This window comes from Rattus norvegicus, chromosome X, assembly GCF_021556685.1.
Source record: "Rattus norvegicus strain SHRSP/BbbUtx chromosome X, alternate assembly SHRSP_T2T, whole genome shotgun sequence".
In the NCBI taxonomy this organism is placed as follows: Eukaryota; Metazoa; Chordata; class Mammalia; order Rodentia; family Muridae; genus Rattus; species Rattus norvegicus.
Window position 1 is genome coordinate 58,250,839 of NC_141554.1, and position 22,184 is coordinate 58,273,022.

The window sequence follows — 22,184 nt, forward strand, 5'->3', positions numbered from 1 at the left end:
ACGAACATATTCCACAAAACCCCAGCTATGTAAAGTTTTTATTTCCAGTGTGAATATTGAACTCAGAATCTCGCAAATGCTAGGCAAACATGGTACCTCTGAGGTATACCTCCTTCCATTTTTATTTTAATTTTTACAGAGATTCAACCTAAACTGTCTTCTGGCTTATCATCGTATGTTGTTGTTACAGGCATGAGCCACTACTCTTACCCGTGCAGCTTTTTTTTTTTTTAGACAGAGTCCTGCTATATAAATCAGGGTCACCTCAAACTCATGATAATCCTTCTGCCTCAGCCTTCTGGATGTTAAGATTATCATGTGAGTCATCATTATGAGTTTTATAAGTTTGCATTTGAGTAAAACAATGACTTTCCTGGACACAATGCCATTAACCTCAGCTCCAGAAAGTTTAGACAAGAGCCTTTTTGTGAATTTGAGATTAGGTCAGGATACATAGTTATTTTTATATAACTATATAACAATTTTCTATAGAGTGGGATTCTATCTCAAAAAGAAATCAGAATTCAGGTAAATGCTGCAGTGGGTAAATATTGACTGTGAAAACATTGGCATTGACTTCGTGAGCAGCAGCTGTAGTCAGCTGCTGTAAGGAGTGGTAAACAGGAAGATTACTTGAGTTTTCTGGCTGCCAGCCTACCTCCAAGTCCAGTGAGAGGTCCTTCCTCAAGGGAATAAGGCAGAGAGTGTGATAGAGCAGGACACATGACATTATCCTCTGGCACACCTGCATACATATGCATATACCACATACTAACACACACACACACACACACACACACACACACACACACACACCTCCAAAACATACAAAATATAATATGACCTAAGGGGTAACTTGGTCAAATAGAATTATCATTTATTGGGTAGTGTGTGGCATTGCCAGTTAAGTTCTTGTGAACCTCACCAAGGAGAATTCTTGGTGTTAGATGAGAGCCACTGTAGGCTATCAATATCGTTGTGATTGAGCCTCCATTAGGCTGAAATTAGCCATGTTTGGCCCTGAAGGTGCTACGAATCTCTTGATCACAGATAAATTCATGATGTGCTACCAAAACCCACAGAGATCTATCCCTAGGTCTGATTTTATGACTGCACTAAAGCTGAACTTGCCCTTGAGCCTTGAATGGGTCAGCTCAAGTTATGTGTCACATGTAGGAACCATCAACTGGATCTGCATAATGTTCCATGAAGTCATGCTGGAGATCTCGACAGACTCAGACAGAAAGTCAATTGCTGGTCTACTTTCAAAAATGTGACTTTGGGAGCAAGTCGTGAAACACAAAAACAAACTCAGCAACCGCACTAAGTGGAAACATTAAAAAAGAAGGGTTTGGAAAGTAGCCTAATCAGAGTTAAGAAGAGGGATGAGGGGGAAGAGAGGAGAGAATGACAATCATTTAGAAACGGTTATTCTTTTCAGTTAGGGTAAACCAGAGAAATGACTTTAAAAGCCAATGTTTCCATTTCTGGCCCATTTGCAAAAAGAATGCCAAAAAAGGACATAGTGTATATCATATTTGAATTATACAATAAAATAAATCTATAAATGAACTCCTAAAATTTTGATAGATGCATTGAATTTACCATCAAAACATATCAAAGATATATAAGAATGTCCATGTAATATATTATCACAGTTTTGATCTTCGGTGATTGGAAAGACAAAATTTCTTCCATTTACTTTTTTCATTTTTTTGAGACAAGGCCTTGCTCTGTAACATAAATAGGTATGGAACTTGCTGTGTAGTCCAGACTGGCCTTGAAGTTAAGATCTTCAGTTTCAACCTTTCACGTAGGAAGATTCCATTTGTGAGGCCACATGGCTGGCACATTGGATTCACACTTTTCCAGGGAATGGGAATGCAAACTGAGTCCTCTTTGTGTTAAGTAAGTAGTATAACACTGAGCAATCCATGTTCTTTACACTCTTTGAAGTATGGCAATGATGAAAACGATGATGATGATGATGGTGGTGGTGGTGGTGGTGGTGGTGACATTGTTGTTGCTGCTGCTGCTGTTTTTGTTGCTGTTATTTGAGGCAGGGTCTCATTTTGAAGCCCCAGCTCACCTGGAACTTCATATGTAGATAAGTTTGGCCTTATTTTGTGACAATCTTCCTGTCTTTGCCTCTGGTGTGCTGGGATTCTCTACAGGCCTTTCCCTTTTTAGGCGGACTAGTTTCAAACTCTTGACAATTCTATGCCTCAGCCCCCTCATGTACTTGGATTAAAGACAAAAGCTACTATGCCCAGCTAACATTATAAACAATGGGAAATAATGCTTCTTAAAATCATAGATTATTAATAATTAATCTAGAAACAAGTTTTTAAAAAATCATGTGTGCATGTTGCTCTCATGTGGTTTACCAGATGTTTTACTACTGTAATGTGCAACCATAAACTGCTATTTTTTTTAAACAAGAGACAGTTTCACAGATAGGTTTCATTTTTCAAAAAAGAGGAAGAAACACCATTCTGTGGCCCAGTGTGGCTTTGTCAGTTACCTCCTGCCCATTTCCTGGGACTTCCCACTCCTTCTTTAGAACAAACCAGACTTAAGTGAAACAGCTCTTTTTCCATAGGATCAGTAATACAAAGAAGTGGGCAGCTCAGTGTCTTAGTGGCCTCGTCTGTGAGAGGCTTGAGAACGTTTTGCAAAGAGCCCTGACCAGCTAGTTCTTCTCTATTTGATCAGTCATTGTGTTGCTACAGGATTCAAGGAGCAGACTCTGGTGAAGGTAAGGGAGGCAATGGACCCTTTGATTCTCTTATTAACTATTCTCCTTCCTCTTCCTACACTTTCTTAGCCTTTTATCATTAGAATTCAAGCCTACTCTTATGTCATCAGAAAGCTTTCTGGCTCACTAAGTCACAGTGACTAGGAACTTGAACAATTGTTGAGTGAGGCTAGACAGTTAAGTAATAAAAATTAAGCTAAATACTTCCTTCTCTGACATCCTTATGTCATTCTTGGATAGTTCTAAAAACAGTGTTCTGGTTTATTTTATTGTTGCTGCTGCTGCTGCTTGCTTTTGAGTACTGGCTATTGAACTCTGAGCCTTGCACATACTAGGCAAATACTTTATCACTGAGTTACATTTAAATTCTTATTTTCTAAGAAACAGGCTCATTAACATTTGGCCAGATAGACTAGATAGGGCTTGAATTTTTTTAGCTTCCTGAATAGTTGGCACTATAAGTTTAAGGTCCAGCTTAAACTGTTCTTATTTATGTATTTATTGTATTTATTTTCTTTGATATAAGATCTCACTCTGTAGCCCAGGCTGAATTTGAACTAGTCGTGATTTGCCTCAGTCCTTTACTGCTAGGATTTCAGGCGAGACCTACCATGTTTGCTAAGTAACAGGATTTTAAGGTACATGTCTGCAGTGAAGCTTGAAGCTTTATGAGTAGCATAGTAGCAAGAGATTTTATTTGTAAAGTCTGCTATATGCATAATACATACCAAAAGTTTGATTCAGGTAGTCAGTTCCTCAAAATAAATCATAATTTTTGTTTGTTTATTTTGGAGGTAAGGTTTAATTATGTAACCCTGGCTGACCCAAAACTCACTATTTAGATCAGGCTAGCATTGAATTCATAGACTTCCTCCTACCTCCATCTCTAATGTGTTGAAATTAAAGATATGAGCAACGAGGCAGAATATAATCTTTTCTGCTTTAATTGGAAGTATTCAATTGATTTGATCAAACACATTTAAAATTACTTGAATTAATTAATTTTTAAAAGTTGGAAGCTCAAGGACAATTTTATTAGTGTTTAAAAGCAAAATCCCAGGGCTAGCAAGCTGGAAATCTCTGCAGCTGAGCAAAGGAGGAAGATGGACAGGGAATAGAAAGTCGTGCCATGGGATATACGCATGTTCAGAAGCATGCCTAGACCACAGGGAGAAAAGAAGGAAACGCTCCAGAAAAGCGAGCTGTGGCTCTGTGACTGCTTCTTTTTATTTTTTGAGATGGATTCTTCCTTTAATGCACGCTGGACTTCCTGCTTCAGTTTCCAAAGTGCTAGAATTATAGGCATGCACCAACAAGCCTGATTCTAGTAACAATTTACATGTGTGTCCCCCCTCCGTGTGTGTGTGTGTGTGTGTGTGTGTGTGTGTGTGTATGTGCGCGCGCGCGCGTGCGTGCGTGAGTGTGTGTATGTGCGCGCGCGCGCGTGCGTGCGTGAGTGTGTGTGTGTATGTTGACACAAAGTCTATTTATTTATGTAGCCTTGGATGGCCTAAATCATAAGATGTAGCCTAGGGTGTCTACAAATTTGCAGCAACCTTAAGCTTCAGCCTTGTCACTACTGACATAACAAGCCAGCACTACTGTTTTCAACCTTCAAATCCTTTACTATTATAATTTCGTTGGTTCTCTTTTGCTACTGCTCTTTGTTTAGATTCTGCATTTTAACAAGAAGACTTAACAACTTATGTAGAATATGCCAGGACACCATTGCCCTTGACTTCAGTTGTGCTGATGACTTAGAGAAGAGACAAAACATATTATGTTCCCATGCTGTTCTATGTGGCAGGAAATATTAAAAGTGAATATGGTTTATAGTGATACTGCTTTTCCAACTGTTATCTGGGTGATTTGAGGAAAGCCTTCTTTTTGGTGTTAAAGACAGGGAATACATGGGTGCATGGGATTTTTTTTTCTGTCGGTTTTGTTTTGTTTATTTTTTGTTTACCTCAAACATCCTTTCTTCTGTGCACATCTGTCTATGCTTGAATTTGGACCTGGGTTGGTTGGACTATTCATATTGATACTCTTGTATTTCTTGCGTAGGCCTGTCTGGAAAAATTGTTTCTGAGATTGAGAAGCTTTCTGTAGATATAAAGAGTATTGAAAACTGTGTAAACATCCATAGCATGGTGGAAACATTTTTTTCTTTGGTTTTATATCATGGAGTCTCATTTTGTAGAGACTGTCCTTGAAACCGCTCAGTGACTGAGACCCATCTGGAACACCTGTTATTCCTGCCTCTACCTTTCCAGTGCTGGGGTGAGAGGCATACACCACCACACTCACATGAACATCATCTTCAAAACCATCTATTATGACATGAATGTAGTACTCTTAACAGATTTGTAGTACTCTTCAGAACTACAACAACCCGTCAAGCTCACAGGCCTTTAATCCCAGCACTCAGGAGGCAGAAGCTGGTGGATCTCTGTGAATTCAAGGCCAGCTGGTTTACAGAGCAAGTTTCAGGACAGCCAGGGCTACACAGAGAAACCTCATTTCAAAAACCAAACTAAATAAAAAGACATATAAAGAAACAATTATCGCTTTCTGTTCCCTTGAGATAATACAGTGGGCATCCACATCTCCATCAAGTACCTTAATTTGTTGTATTATTTCGCCATGTTTAGTTCCCATTTCTGTCTCTCTCCTTTTTCTGACGTTTTTGAGAGTGTGTTGTTGGCTTCATTGCACATACCACCCATAAATTCTTGAGTGTATATTTTCTAAAAATAGAAGCAACCTTTTACATAAGGATAATATAATTATGACACTGAAAATATAACTATCAAGCCAAGAGTGGAGGCTCCTGCTTGTAATCCCAGAAAGTGGGAAGCTGAGGCCAGACAACTGTTGTGGGTTCAAGGACAGCTTCAGGTATGTAGTGAGTCTCAGGCTAACCCAGGTTACAGAGTGAGACCTTATATCAAAAAAGGGAAAGAAATGTAAATTTATAAACTAGAAAAATTGTTCCTTATTTTAAAAACCTCTTTTATATAAAAGAATATTTAAAGTATTTTTTAAAAGTGCTCATAAGGTTTGATTTTTCAAATGTAGGAGGTGGTAAGGAAGAATATAAAGAAACATCAAAATTAGGAAAGAATTTATTTACTAATACTTCTGTGCCAAAGTCCACCCATTCTGGAATGAGTAATTTCATAATCAGGTAAAGTTCTTAGATATAGTTATTATCTTTTAACATAACAATACTAGCAAAGCTGAAATCAAAATTATTTACTGATTTAGTCAAATTACTATAGAAGAAGAAGATTTTTGCTTTATTTTTTATTTTGACAGTTTTCCTATGTAGTACAGGCTGGCTTTGAACTTGTGATGGTCCTGAAGCCTATATATATATATATATATTCACATATCTTTGCACCTAGTATACAACCCTGCCTTAAAAAAACATGTGGCAGAAGAATAGTTAATCACAAATTTTGTTTTATAACAGGAATTGAAAAATGAATAAATCAGGGAAATTCAAATTTAGACTGAATTGAGAATCCATCTAACTCCTGTCTATCTATCTTTCTATCATCATCATCACCATCAAAAAAGGGCAGCAGATGCTGGTAAAAATACTGGGAAAAATGAGCTCTGGTGTGCTTCTGGTGGAATTGTGAACCTGTGAATTCTCTATGGAAATCGGTATAAAGGTACTTCAAATAACTGAAAATAGAAATCAAGTGTGTTGACTCATACTTGTAGTCCCAGAACTTAGGAGGCCAAGGCAGATGGATCACCACAAGTCGAAAACCCTGTCTTAAGCAAAACAACCAAAAGTAGAATATGTGACTCATCTGCACCATCCTTGGGTACATAATTGAAGTCCTCTAAGGCAGTGTACCACAGGGATACTTGCATATCCTTACTTCTTGTTTAATTAGTTACGATAGTCGAGAAATGGAACCCGCCTAGATGTCCATCAGCCAATATTTAGAAGAAAATGTAGCAGATATACACAATGGAATTTCATTCTGCTGTAAAGAAGAATGAAATCAGGGTGTTTGTAGTAACTTTTCTCATTTGTATAGGGCTGTGTGTGTGTGTGTGTGTGTGTGTGTGTGTGTGCACGTGCGTACATATTAAATCAAGAAAGAGGTCATGAGAAGGGAAGAAGAAACCTTAAGAGGGAAGTGGGAAGTGATAGGGGACAGATAGGGCAATGGGAGAGAAACAGGATCAACAACAGGCAAGCAGAAAGGATAGGAGAAGCCAGTAGGGGATGGGGATTAATAAGAACAAAGTATAATGGCATATATGTATGAACATGTGATAAAGAAACCAATTACTTTATACACTGACTTAAAAAAAAACTAATAATATGAGGCTGGGAAGATAGTTCAGTAGATAAAGAGTTTGCTATGCATTTGAATTTGGTTTTTCAGAATCTGCATAAAAATAGGAGATGGCGATGTGCCTTATAATCGCAGAGCAGGTGAGGCAGAGACCCTAGGGCTCTCTAGGCATCCAACCTAGCATAGATAGTAAACTGCAGGCCAGTGGGAGTCATTGTCCCACAAAACAAGGTGTCCAGTGCCTGAGAAAAAGCATGCAAGCTCCATCTTTACCCTCTGCAGGTATTCACCTTCACATATGCATGTACCTAATACAAAAGAAATACGGACGAGTAAGATGAACTAACTATTCAGGCTATAATCTAAAGTACATGGTTAAGCCATTGATTGTTTCTACCTCTAATGAACAGAGTTTATATTTTGTTTGTTTATTTGTTTGTTTTGCTTTGGAGATAGCCTGCTTCTATAGCTATTTCTGGCCTGGTACTTGCTACATAGACTAGACTGTCTTAGACTGGCCTAGAATCTGAAACAATGTTCCTTGCCTTACCTCTTCAGTTCTAGGTTTATAGATGTATGCCACCATGTCCAGAAAGAACAGATATTTTATTTAGTTTTTAGTTTTTTGAGCTTTTGGGACAGAGTGTCAAGAAATCAGGCTGGCCTTAAGCTCACTATATAGTATGGCATAGTACGGCTAAGGTTGGTTTTGAACTTTTGATCCTTCTGCCTCAGCTTCCCCAGGATTATAGGTGTGTGCTATCATTCCTGATAGTGCATGTCTCTTATCCTGACATTCGGGAGGTGTCGGCAGGAAGATCCGAAGTTCAAGACTGTTCTTGGCTGTGTAATGAGCTTCATTTCAGTCTGGGCTGTGCAGCGGGACCCTGCAGCCTCAACACCAACATTAAATTTAATAATAGCTGTATAAGTTTAATAATAGTTTAATAATAGCTGTGTAAGTTTCCTGCTCAAAATCTGGCCTGACAATAAACATTCATGGACACATATGCAATGTTGTACATAGTGACAAAATAAGAAAAAGTCAGCATACATTATCACAGAGGATTTACTACAATGAAAGACGTTTATAGATGTTGACATAGATGAAATTGTCACCACTGTCTAAAGGCTACCATTTCTTCTTGTTATTATTTTGAGATAAGTTCTTACAGCCCATGCTGGCCTCAAGATCACTATGGAATCAAGAATGGCTCTGATTCTATTATCTGTGACTATCGAGTGCTGGGATTACAGGTGTAATCCATGACACACAGCTGTGATACATTTATACTCACAGCCTTGATGGAAAGTGGGAGCCCTAGCCCAAGATCATTTATGAAATAGCACCCAACATTTTACTTTGATTTTTTTTCCTACCAGATTATACAAAACAATGTTGGGTGGTGGTTCCAGATCACTGCCTCCATTTGTGTTTAGCCACTAAGGTGTCCTTTGTACCCATCTCAGTCTAGTCTCCTCCAGTGTATTAGTTTGTCCTTACTGAAAGTATTCTCCAAGAGACAAGCTATGTTCTAGCTCACTACCATCCAAATGCCTCCCACACCAATTGGCAATCTCTTTTTGCTATTGCCATTGCTCCATTCTTACATGCAGTTTCAATTATTAATTTTACTGATTACGGTATTGGTTGGGTTTTTATTAACATCCCACATAATCCTGGTGACTGTCTTGCAACAAGGAAGAGATTAATGTAGAATCCTTTCCTAATTGAGGAAGAGAGAGTCTCTGAAGTGTTAAATATTTAAGATGAGAGCCAAAGATTATGGGAGATAGGCCAGGGATAAGTATAGAGCCTAAGCTCTCAGGATTGAAGAATAAAGTATCCCTTGATGGTCATTTGGATAGATGGAACTGGGATAGGCTCAGCACAGCTAGGATCTGCAGTACTTCAGTGAACAGGCAGAGATGGGGTTAAGCAGAGAGACCACATATCACAAGGGCCTGATATATCTAGATGTTTGGTTGATGTGTAAACAGTATACTGATAAAATTAAATTATCTGTGGGAGGTAGTTGGAAAATCAAGACTGATAAAATACTAGGTCGCAGCATTGAAATTAGTTAAAGAAAATGTTAATATTGTTATATTCAAAAATGGAGGATAAATTGTTTATCAAATGAGCATTGATATGCAAAATACAGACTTCACTGTGTCTTCTTCCTTTTACTTGGCAAATGCTGTTGTTATGAACTGAAGTAAGGGATGATGCCATTTTCTTGGAAGAACAATATTGCTTGGTATCATAACTGTGTGATATTAACTGCTTTCAACTATACCGCAGAACAACATATTCTAAATATAGGCTTTGGAGTTTATAAAGTTGAGATTCAACCTTGCTTTCAGTAGACAGTGACTGAATGACTTTAGGAAAGGCAGTTTTTCTCTCATATACTTTTTATTAACATATACTGTATTAATAAAATAGTCTGTATAGTCCATATGATAATACAACTTATTTTGGTGTTGTCATCGATGCATACTATACATTTTGATGACCTCCTCCCATAACTTTCATAGATTGCCCTGCTACTCCTGCTGCTTCCTGTTCTTTCCCATAAAAGGACTTTTTAATAGTCATATCTATCACCTTGTCAGTTTTCTCATTTGACAGCTATGATAATAATTAATGTCAAATATTGTTGAAAGATTAGAAGTCAAATATAGAAAGCAACCAAAGCGGAGTTGCTATCATATTTGATCCAACTTACTCTATCTGCACTTTTCTTTTCCCCCTTTTTCCTGTTTTTCCTTTGTATCTTCCTCTTTTCTTTCCTTCCCCTTCCTTCCTTCCTTCTTTCCTTCCTTCCTTCCTTTCTTTCTTTTTTTGTTTTTAAGATCAGGTCTCTATATTTAGTCCACGCTGCTTCTAAACCAATGATCCTCAGCCTCAAATTCCCAATGCACAGGATTAGTGTATGCCCCACAAAGTACTTCTGTGTCTGCCTTTGGTTTGTTTGTTGTTTTGTATTTTAAAGACAAGGTCTTACTCTGAAGTATAGCTTAGCCCAAATGAACCTTGAAGTAATCAATTCTTCAAGTGTTGGGAATATGCTACTACACCCAGTAGTTGATTAAGGTCAAGGTTCAGCAAACCACAGACCAGGACTATGTTTTTATAAATAAAGTCTAATTGGAACACAGCCATAACAGTTTGCTTGCATGTTGTCTGTGTCTACTTTTCTTCTATGACAGCAGAGTTGCAACAGACTCTGTATGACCTGTAATACTTTAAATATTTACTATCTTAACAGGCATTTTTTAGATGTCTCCTTTACAAAGTCCTTTCTCTTTAGTTCTTTTCACTTTGTTTTTCTTTCATAGTTTGGTTCTCATTATGTAGCCCTAGCTTGCTTAGAATTTGTAGATAAATCTGACCTTAAACTTTTGATCCTCCTGCCTCTGGTTCCCTAGTGTTGGGATTAGACATGTGCTATCACTAGGTTTTCTCTTTGATCCTGTGTTTGTGCTGATAGAGTATAAGTCAAATGTATGACTAAATACAGAAGTTATAACAAGAGTTTTATGCTATACGTACACAGACACACACAGAGATCTAGGAGGACAAATTTATATTGAAGTTTCTTCAGAAAACCAAGTAAATGATTGAAAAGTACTGCACTTTAGCCCATAGTTCTAGTTTATGAATTTGTACACCAGGCTAATTTCGGTATGCCACTGTCTGGTAATGATTAATGTAAGCTACATTTGCCTAGAACATCTAATCAGCAGATGTCCTTGAATGTCTTCTTTTCACACTTAACCAGTGATAGAATCTAAACACACACACACACACACACACACACACACACACAGAGAGAGAGAGAGAGAGAGAGAGAGAGAGAGAGAGAGAGAGCGAGAGCACGCATAAGCTTCTCAAGCTTCTGTAATATAAGAAGTAAAAATCAAACAAAGTATATGAACAACTTAATCCATTAGATTCAGTGGCTCAAATAAAATTAACTATGCCCATAAGATATAGTGATAGATGTTTTTACATTTGATAGGCAATAAAAATTATTATGAAAAATGCTAGAAACAAACTAAAACAGTCCCAGGAAATTTTCATTCTCTGTTTTGTGATTTTTAATTCTTTTTAGGATTCTGTAATACACAATACTGTGTTCATTCTAGTGGTCCATTAAATAGTGGTTACAAGATGAAGTAATCTTTTAAAAACTAAGTTATATCAGTCTACCTATCTATCTATCTATCTATCTATCTATCTATCTATCTATCTATCTATATATCATTTATTTGTGTGTGCATATAATGGCACTAATGTGGAGCTCGGAAGAAAACTTGCCAAAGTTGGTTCTTGCCTTGTACCAATCGGTCTTGGGGATCAAAGTGAGGTCATCAGGCTTGTCAGTAAATGCTTTTACCTAATGAACTGTCTTACCAGCTTTGCTTTACAACTCCTTTTTGGTCAGGGTCTTGCTATATAACTCAAGTTGGCCTTAAACTCACAGCTATGTTCCTGTGTCAGTTTTCAAAGTGCTGGTATTATAGACTGGGGCTGTAAAGTGCAGCTCAATTCTATTATCTTTGTATATTTGTTTGTAATTTCTGTGCAGCGTTAGTCTGCACAGCTTCCGAACTCTTTCAGAAACCTCTGTGCTGTGCTCTATACTGCCCTCTGCTGCCAGTTCTCAGAAACATCAGATTCTTGGTAAATCAACTAGAACTCTTCCTAAATTCAGGCAATAGTCATGTTTCGGAACACTCTAAAGATAATGGAATACTCAATTTAAACACAAGCAGCCGAGTGTCTGAAAAGTTAAGTGGTGTGATTGTAAATTCTGTTTTATAACAGAGAGTGTCTGAGTGCCTGGTGACTTTGGATGCATTGTTCCAAAGCTGCTCAATTTTAATACCTGAAACTAAAACGGGATCTCTTCAGTACTCCCGAAACTCCTGCTGTCTTTACAAAGGTCTGTGACAAGGCAATGTGGTGTGCATCATGGGGCATTATTACAGATACCAGAAAGTTTCAGAGGCTCCCACCTTCCTATTCTTGGAAGCTGATTTTATTGACTTTAAGCAGTAACTTAACTCTCTGGTGGAATCAGTCTTCCTCCTTCTGTCTCTCCCTCTGTCATTTCAGACATGGTCTGTCAGTGGAGTCCTGGCTGGCCTGGGTCATAGCATAGAGATAAAGCTGTCCTCCTCCTGTGTTTGGCTCTCAAGTGCTAGTCTTCTGGATATACTTCATCATACTGGCATTCCCTAGACATGGATATTTGTACTCAGATATCCCATTTCTTGTAGGCTTAAGATGAACAAGGCTAAACATGCCCCCAGCCCCATTTCAGAGAGCACTAGTGCCATATCCCAAAATATCCAGACTCAAAGGTGCTGCTTATGTTACTGAGGCTGGTTTCTACTACATTAACCTAAGCAAGCATCAAATTCACAGCAATATCCTTGCCCCAACCTTCCCCCTGATAGAGTTATAGGACTCAGCCACCAAATCTGGCTCCAAAGTTATTTCAGGCTTCTTTTTTCTTCTTCATTTCCACATTTGAGAGGCTTTGTTGATTGGTGCTTGTTTTGGTTTTAAGGCAGGCAGTATCATGTAACTCAGTCTGGCTTCATATTTGCTACGTAACCAAAATCAACCTTGAGTTCTTGATCTTCCTGCCTTTACATTCCAAGTGCTAGGAATATGGAAATGCTCCACCATGCTTAGTTCTTGGTCCCTCCTCTTTATTCCTTCCCTTGCCTGTCGCCATGCTCTCAGCTCCTGTGTTAGGTGTAGAATGGATCCAGCAGACTCCGAGCTTGCAGTCTTAGTGACAACCTGTCAATCGCACTGAAGTTCATTTATCTAGAGCTTTACTGCTAGACTTCACCACACTCTGAATGTTTTTCCTTGAATGTCAGTTTGGGAATTCTTGATCTTAAATGCTTGGGACCAGAGGACATTTGTTAAAGATTTTGAAATACTTATGTATATATAATTATATCTTTTGGGAAATGCAAGTTTTATGCATCTTTTCATACATACGCACTGACACCGAAAGACAACTTTATACAATATTTTTATGCTCCTGAACTTAGACTGTGACATGTGATTAATTGTCCATTTTTGGTGTCATATTGGTAGTAAAGAGCATTAAAACACTGGAGCATTTTTGATTTAGGACTTTTGACTAGAAGTACTCAACATTACCTGAAGTTAACTGTAAGATTTTCAAACTAGTCTCTTTCAATGGATTTCTCTGCCGACATTATTCACTCTTCCCTCCCAGGGGATAAATCCATCCCTTAGACACTAGGACAAATTTTCACTTTACTAATCTGCATTTGGCTTCATCCAGAAGAATGACAGGTGGGGGTTGTTGTTGTTGTCGTCATCATAGTTGTTTTTGATAACCTTAGCCTGTAGCAGAGGCTGGTTTTAATTTCTGTGATTTTCCTCTTTGAGCCTCCCAAGTGCTGGGATTGTATCCTGCTCAGTTAGACTGGTGGAGACAAATAGCAGACTTCTAGAGCTTTCTTCCCTCTTGTGAAGGCATGGAGATCATCAGTGCCTTTCATAAATATTTCCACACCTTGAGAGAAGCCCTCCCTCTCCTCAGATTGATGAATCTGAAGAGTGGGATGATAAACGATGGGAGATTGGGAATCTATCTGAATTGCAACAGGGAAAAGAAAGGCAGATTCTTCAAGAAAGGCTCTCAAGTCATGTGAGACTGAAAAATACCATATCATAGACTGGAGTCGGTCACTGCCAAACATGAGAGTGGCAAGAGAGATTTATTCACATGTGTTGCTAGTCCTTCCTGTCTAAGGTGCCTCTGACCTGCCCACTGCATTGTTAAGTGAGTCACTTTTCTTTTTATGTTAGGCGAAACATTATCTTCCTATTCACAGAACTGAGTAACATCTAGTATTATTCAAAGTTATAACACTACAAGTGGTTAAATGTCACTTTTTGACAGCCTCTCTTTTCTTCATCACGATCCAGCTGTACAGGAATTATCCCCTTCTTCTTAGTCACTCTAAAATACTTTTTCTGTAGTTTTAAAATCATTTTTTAGTTTTGTAGAAATTGGATTAAATCCAGGACTTTGCAATTGCTAGGCAAGTAAGTATTAGGACAGAGTTAGTTCCTCAGTCCTACTTTTAAAAAATAAGTTTACTTATTTGTATTTTATGTATATGTGTCAGTGCCTGCATATGTGTGTATACATATGTATATGTGTGTGTGTGTGTGTGTGTGTGTGTGTGTGTGTGTGTGTAACACATGTGTATCTAGTATCTGAGGGTGGGATGCAGGAAAAGTGGTTGGACACTCTGATTGGCATACAAATATATGTGTTTCATTAGGAGATATATATATATATATATATATATATATATATATATATATGCCAAGCTATTCTTTGTTTTTATGCACCCTCCCACTGTGATCCCACCCCAACCCCTGCTTCGCTTCTTGGTTATCTCCTTCCTTTCTCAAACATATAGTTCATTACCATCTTGGTTCCCCCTTCTGCCTTTAGTCATTTCTCACCTCTCTACTTCCATGTTCTCCCCCCTCCGCTGTGTGTGTGTGTGTGTGTGTGTGTGTGTGTGTGTCTGTGTGATTTAAATCCAGATTCTATATAAGAAGAATGACTCCTCTTTCTGAATCTACTTTTTTCATATAATGCTCTTTGCTTTCACTCATTTCCTGTATCAAGATGTCATTCTTTATAACTGAGTAAAATTCTTTTACACACACACACACACACACACACACACACACACACACGCACCATTTTCTGGATCCATTTATTTGTTAGTAAATATTCATGCACCTGACTCCATTTCTCGGCTATTGTGAACAGTGCAGTATAAATATGAATTTGCAAATCTCTATATGGGACATAGGGATCTTCTGGTGTATATCCAGGAGTGTTGTACTTGTGTCTTATGGTAATTCCATTTTAGTTTTTATATGAACCTCTATTGAGTAGCTGTTCCAGTTCTGATTCTGCATTAGTACTTGTATTGTTGCTGTGCCAAAATGTCTTGACAAAAGCAACTCAAGGGAGAATGGATGTATTCTGGTTCCCAGTTCAAGGTTTTAGTGCATCATGGTGGGGAAGTCTTAGCAACAGGAGCAAGAGAGAAGCAGGAGGCAGCTGGTCTCATTTTGTCTGCAGTCAGGATACAGAGCATGATGGATATTTAGGGCCCAGCTTGTTCTTTCCGTTTGGATTTACTCCAACATCCCAGACCATGGATTGATGACACCACAGTTAAAGTGGGTCTTCCTACGCCTCTTAACCTAATCTAGATAACCCTCCAACAGCTCTTCCCAGAAGCTAACTTAATTCAGACAAATATGCTCAGAACTTTGTCCTTTAACTAATTCAAGATCCTGCAAATTGACAATCAGTATTAACCTTCAAAAATACACAGCAGCAGTGTCAAAGGCTTCTTCATTACCCATATTTTGACAGTGTTTGTTGTTTGAAATATTGATGATAGGTATTCTGGCTAGGGTGTCATAGAATTTCAAAACGGTTTGAATTTGCATTTCCCCAATGGCTAAAGGTGTTGTTCTTCTTTTGGTAACTGTTCTTTTCACTGGTACATTTCACTGCTTGTTTGTTCACTTGTTTTTCAAGACAGGTCTCCTCCATGACGCCTTGTCTGTCCTGAAACTTGCTCTATAGAACAGGCTGGTCTTGAACTTATAGAGATCTGCCTGCCTCTGCCTGCGGAGTGCTGGGATGAAAGGCATGTGCCAGCACTGCCATACCACTTGCACATTTATTGATTGGATTATTTGTTGGTCTTGGTTTTGCTTCCTTTTGAATCCGTTAGGTATGTTGGATATTAATTCCTTGTAGGGGATTGCTGGCACCAATAGAAACACACACACACACACACACACACACACACACACACACACAGGCCTATTCTCCTCTCTTACTTGGAAACTTTGCTGCTTTATCTCAAATTTGGGTTCATAGTTTCCTAATACATAGGACGTACTCTTTGTCAGTCAAAGTTCTTTCAATCACTTCACAATGTTGCAGATGATGAAGGCTAGGGATTTTTCAAAGGGACCAGATTGAGATTTTTACCCTGTATTTTCAGGTCTTTGTCACCATCAAAGAAAGAATTCAGAGATAGGATAAGATAAGGAATTGAAAACAAATGTGCTTAAGGGGTGAATGCAGGCTTCTCAGGTTGGGGGAATCAGTGGAATTTTTATTAATTTATTTTTGTCTTTGAGTCATGATCTCTTTCTGTAACCCAGGTTATCCTGGAACTAACCATGGATGCTAGGGATCTAGACTCAGGTCCTTGTGAAGTCGGTCAAACTAATTCATCCCCCAGCCCGTGGAGGTATCAGTATCTATAGCAACGATAAAATATATTGATAACATAATGAGAATGATAGAGCAACAGTTAGTTACTGGTCATCTTGGTAGATTATGCTTATCTAAACTGTGTTTTAAGGTAAACATGTTTTATTCCCTTTTGTTGTCACTGTTGGAGCAGTGGCATGATGTTCTGTTGTATTAAAGGTCTACAGTTGCATCAGCCTTTAGCAACTGAGCACTTTGTCTCTCTTATTCTTTTGTTTATCAGGTTTACCTCAGTGGCTCCCTCCTCCCATGGCTTACCTCTGAGTTCCAGGATGCTCACATGCAGAACTAGAGGATCAGTTAGGAATGGCTTATGTAGAGAATATCTTTGATTTCACCAGGTCATCACATGCATGCATGTCCTTGGCAACTTCTTCATGTAGCCCCTGGTTAGTGCTTTTTGTAGTTTTGTCTGCAATCTTTCTGTCCCAAATGCAGGCATCCTTCAGGTATACAGGCTTTCAATATCTTTTTAGTTTATAACAATACTTGATAAAGCAGCTCAGGACTGTCTATTTAGACATGAGCCATGTGCCTGTCTGATTTGTATCTTGCTAGGCATGAGAAAATTCCGAGAGTTCCTGTTTCCTCACTTTCTCCATGGGAGTTAGGATAGGGAGAGCAAAGGAAGTCCTGAGTGAGGGAATTCCTGCTGAGTGAATATGTATTGTTGACATGGGTACAGCCACTCAAAGACCCTAACCTTAGGTCCAGAAGAAAATGGCAAAGCCTTCTTTGGGTGTCCAGGTGTGGGTGTTGGCAATATGTGATGAAAATGTCTACCACGGCTTTCTTCCTTCAGATATTTATAGCTTGAAGGATATTCCCTTATAGAGACTGCTCCTACTGGGACTAGCTAAATCTGTCTCCTTGGTTCAGTTATATGACATAAATACTGCCTTCTTCTTTATCTGTACAGAATCACCCACCCTCCCTGTCCAGCTATATGCAATAACACCAAATCTTTGTTCAAATCTATGTAATTGTCCTAATTAGGATTTCTATTGTTGTGACAAAACACCATGACTGAAAAGCAAGTTGGGAAGGATAGGGTTTAGTCAGCTTACGTGTCTACATTGCCATTCATCACCAAAAGAAAGTCAGGATGGGAAGTCAAACAAGGCAGGATCCCGGAAGAAGGAGCTAATATAGAGACCATGGAGAAATGCTACTTACTGGCTTGCTCCTCATGGCTTGCTCTCCCTACCTTCTTATAGAACCCAGGACCACCAGCCCAGGGATGGCACTACCCACAATGGGCTGGGCCCTTCCTCATCAATAACGAATTAAGACAATTCCTTACCACAAGTCTTATGGAGACATTTACTCAATTGAGATTCTGTCTACTCTGCCAACTCTAACCTGTATGTCAAGATGACACAAGACCAGCCAGAAGAAGAATAAACACACCGAGCTCCTGGGGTGCTGTGGTTTCTCTATTAGAGAGCCTGGTCCTCCTCACCCCAGTTTTTCTATTTGTGTTTCTCTGTGTGTTTATCTTTTCCTTATACACTCTAGTCAAGTCCATCCCTGGGGCCTTGCTGGACAGGGCAGTTGGTTACCGACTTCCACAAATATTATGCCCTAAGTTCTTAATGGTTCTGATTTTAGATTATGAAGTTCAAAAACACAAGTTATAGTATCTCAAAAATCATTTTTTTATTATCAGTAAACTCACCTCTATCTTTCCTTTTGATTTATATGAGGCGTGATTGAGGTTAGGCTCCAGATCCTTCTGCTTCAGCTTCCTAAGTGCCAGGATTATGGATATGCAGCACCATGCTTGGTTTTTAGTTTTTGTTGGCTTGTTTGTTTTAAGACAGGGCCTCACTGTCAACTCTTACTCTTATTTCTAGTGTTTTAGTCTCTTTCTATGTTGTCCAGGCCAGTCTCTACCAAGATTCTCTACAATTTATATAGAAATTCAAAAGTCAACAGTGAACTTTATTTATTTATTTATTTATTTTTATTTTTTATACTCGAGTTGTATGAGTTCTTCATTTTTTTATCTTTATTAACTTGAGTATTTCTTATTTACATTTTGATTGTTATTCCCCTTCCCGGTTTCCGGGCCAACATCCCCCAACCCCTCCCCCTTCCCTTCTCTATGGGTGTTCCCCTCCCCATCCTCCCCTCATTACCGCCCTCGCCCCAACAATCACGTTCATTGGGGGTTCAGTCTTAGCAGGACCAAGGGCTTCCCCTTCCAACAGTGAACTTTTGCCGTGATTCACAGTGATATTCTGAGCCTGTAAGTAGAATAACATGTTCCGACCTGGTGGGGCTAGTTTGGGGAAGCAGCTTCATCGCTATTAGATCATCTGTGGTCATCTTCGTTGCTTGGCGAGTTATCCTCTCATGTGTTTAAAGTTTGACTTTTCATCTGAATACTAGTTTTATTGAGGATAGAACTGCACTGTGACGGTAGTTCTTTAAGGTTGCCATCATAATTTCTTTTTTGTCTTCATACTTAAAATACAAGCATTATTATTCACAGATTAGTTGAGAACTTACCTTTGTATCTTTCTGTTGCATAATTACTTTGCCTACATTTGAGCAACTGGTGAATTTGATTAATATACTTTGGAAATAATTCCAAAAATACAGACACTTATAACATTATCTTTGTACATTTTTTTTTAAAGGAACATTTTAGTTACTTGGAAAACCTCATGAGTATAAAAGATGGGCTGGAACTGAAAAAACATAATGTTATGTGCCTTTAAAAATGATATTTGTTTGACTTTTCATTTTCAGTGTCAAATTGATAGGTCTGTTTCAGTAGCCCAGCCCTTGAGATCAAAGACAACCAGTTCTCCTCACTGTTGCCCGTTGCTCAAATTCCAGGAATGCCAGTGTGTTCCTTTTTTTAGAAAATGCAGCTGCTGGTTTCTGGCTTGTTCTCCCCACCCCAGACTTCAATGACAACTGCTAAAGACGTGGAAGGGGGAGGGAAGGTGTGGAAAGGCTTACTGTCAGGAAGGAATTATAATAACTAGGGGAGAGGTAAACTTGTCAGTTGAGTGCAGACATTTTTAGAATATATTCTGTGATGTGAGAGGAATACAAAGAAAAATCCATCATAGCCTGAAAAGGTAGGGGGAAACATTGGTCTTTCATAAATCATCACTCATAAATTAGTTTCAGAATTCTTGGCAATTGTTTCATCAATGTACCAAACACTTTTAGAATCCCTCCTATATCCTGGCTGCTATCTAGGCCCCGGGAAAGACATTTTTAAAATTGAGCAGCATTATGGCGGTTCTTGTTTCAGTAGAATTTGCCACATATTTCTTCAATCTTTTTTCTTATAACACAGTAGCCACGTAGCTCTCCAGATAGCAATATCTTCAGGTTTTTTTCGGGGCACAACATAATTCTTTTGTCTAATTCCCAAAGCCCTTTGTAATCAAATTCTATGCTATTAGACCAGTCCCATTTCTTCTTCTCACCTTTTTATTTTGTAGTGAATGGATCATGCCACAATGTCTCCTTATAATTTTATGTTGGCGGCCCCAACTTTTGTTTACCCTTTATGCTTGAGCTACAGTGCCACATGCCTTACTTAAGCCACATCTTGTGAGTCTTCTTTTTATGCCCTTGGCTATGTTAGGGTCCTTTTCTTTATGGTACCTTTGTGTCTACCAATGTTATAATTTGTAGTATTATAATATTGAGATTACTTTTATCCAGCTTATTTTCTTCCATAAGAGAAGGATGAGTTATAGCCTTTAATATTTGTATCTCCAGCATATACAATAGGCATGGTACATAGTGAGTGATGGTCTGGTGAGTGACTGAATTTATCATCTTTTCATTTTTTCCATTGCAACTCCAAATTAATTTTTCTCTAACCTTTTTTTTTCTCCCACTATTTCTCATGAATTCTCTTTTCAGAATGCTGTCAGAAGGATATCTCAGTGGACTTACCTACTGGAATGACATTCATTGGAATTGTGCATCTTATAATGAACCGGTGGCTGGGGACCAGGGTGAGGAGACAAGTTCCGTTGCTGCTCTTTCATATTCCTCTGTGGATGAAACACAAGTTCAAAGTGTTTATGTGAGCTGCAAATCCTCTGGGAAGTTTATTTCATCAGTGCATGCAAGAGCGAGTCAGCACAGCAGAAGCCAGAGCAGAACAGTGCTGCAGGCAAACTCCAACCCGGTATTTGAAAGTCCGACCTTAGCCGCAGTTGGCATATGCAGAGATGTGATCAGGGAAACCTACCTGGTTCCACCTTCTTGTAAAAGTATTTGCAAAAATTACAATGACTTACATATTGCAGGGGGGCAGGTGATGGCCATTAACTCAGTAATGGCAGATTTTCCCTCTGAGAGCAGCTTTGAAGATGGTCCTTTGCTAAAGTCATCTGAGATTTCTTTGTCCATGGAGGATTCCATTTCCACTCAGTTCACTGAACTTCCCCTCAAACCTATCCAGCGGTACTCATCCTACTGGAGGATAACCAGCATCAAAGAGAAAAACAGCCTGCAAATGCAGAAGCCTATTTCAAATGCAGTGCTCAACGAGTACCTGGAACAGAAGGTGGTGGAGTTATATAAGCAATACATTATGGACACTGTGTTTCACGACAGTTCTCCTACCCAGATTCTGGCATCAGAATTCATCATGACAAATGTAGATCAAATTAGTCTTCAAGTGTCTAAAGAGAAGAACCTGGACACTTCGAAAGTCAAGGACATAGTTATTAGCCATCTATTGCAGTTGGTATCATCTGAGATCAGCACCCCCAGTCTCCATATTTCTCAGTATAGCGATATAACTCCATAGAGAAGATTCCTGTCAATTCCCCTCATTCCTATCAATCCCAAGGGAATGTTGTATTCATTTGATCAGAGGATGTGATGGAGGGAATTATGGAAGGGAATTAATGACTAGTAAAGGGGAGTTTGAGAAATCTCACACTGAAGGGATACAGGCAGAGGGACCACAAGAATGGTTTCAAGGGTAAGTTTATATAGAATCAAAGCAAAAATAAAAATGATCACAGAGAGAAAGAAGATATTGTGACTTAAATTTAGGAGTACTGGAATTGGAAGATATACCAAACCAGGAACAAAAGGAAACACTATGGCAAACTAGAAAGTCAACTGATTTGAGAATTGGGAATTAAACACCTGTTTCCTATTTATATACATTTTGCCTAGGTTGTTTCTTCTGGAGAGAAATGGACCACAAGAAGGTTGTAAATTCCAGTGGACTGACATTTTTCCAAGTATAAGCTTGTATCTTTTCCCTCTATGCTGTATCAGTAAGTCATTTAGGTATACTCTTTGTAAATATTAAATGAATAACAAACAAATCTCAATTGTTTCAACATTTTTTTGCAACAAGGTTCAATTAGCTCAGGCTGGTTTTTCAATCCTTAAATAACCTATTATCTTGAATTCTTTATCCTTCTGTTGGTATCTCACAAATGCTGCTATTATAGGCATGTAGCCATCAAATCTGGATGTGTTTTTATTTTAAATGAAAAGGTATGGCCACGAGACAGTGGCTTAATCTCCTAATTCTAATATTTAGTGAGAGAGTTAGCATTTTTCCAACAAAAAGCACTATGGACATTGAAGCATTTTGTTTTATTTTGCTGAGTGTGATTCTCATGGTGCTGTGATATTCAAAAGGAATTATGAATTCAGTCACTCCATTTTCCTTTTTCACGTGTTCTTCTGATCTGAAGCCAG

The 22,184-nt window shown here is 38.6% G+C and overlaps 1 protein-coding gene across 1 annotated transcript; it reads left to right on the forward strand.

Annotated features, from left to right (window-relative positions):
- Window positions 1-2,623: 2,623 nt before the first annotated feature.
- On the forward strand, window positions 2,624-21,795 carry Tasl (TLR adaptor interacting with endolysosomal SLC15A4). The gene is made up of 2 exons (NM_001109318.1): window positions 2,624-2,758; window positions 20,373-21,795. The coding sequence occupies exon 2, from the start codon at window positions 20,374-20,376 to the stop codon at window positions 21,268-21,270; it is 897 nt and encodes a 298-aa protein (NP_001102788.1). The 5' UTR covers window positions 2,624-2,758; window position 20,373; the 3' UTR covers window positions 21,271-21,795.
- The last annotated feature ends 389 nt before the right edge of the window (window positions 21,796-22,184 follow it).

Excerpts from the sequence above, each read along its gene's own strand:
- Tasl (NM_001109318.1), top strand. The coding sequence starts at position 20,374 with ATGCTGTCAGAAGGATATCTCAGTGGACTTACCTACTGGAATGACATT.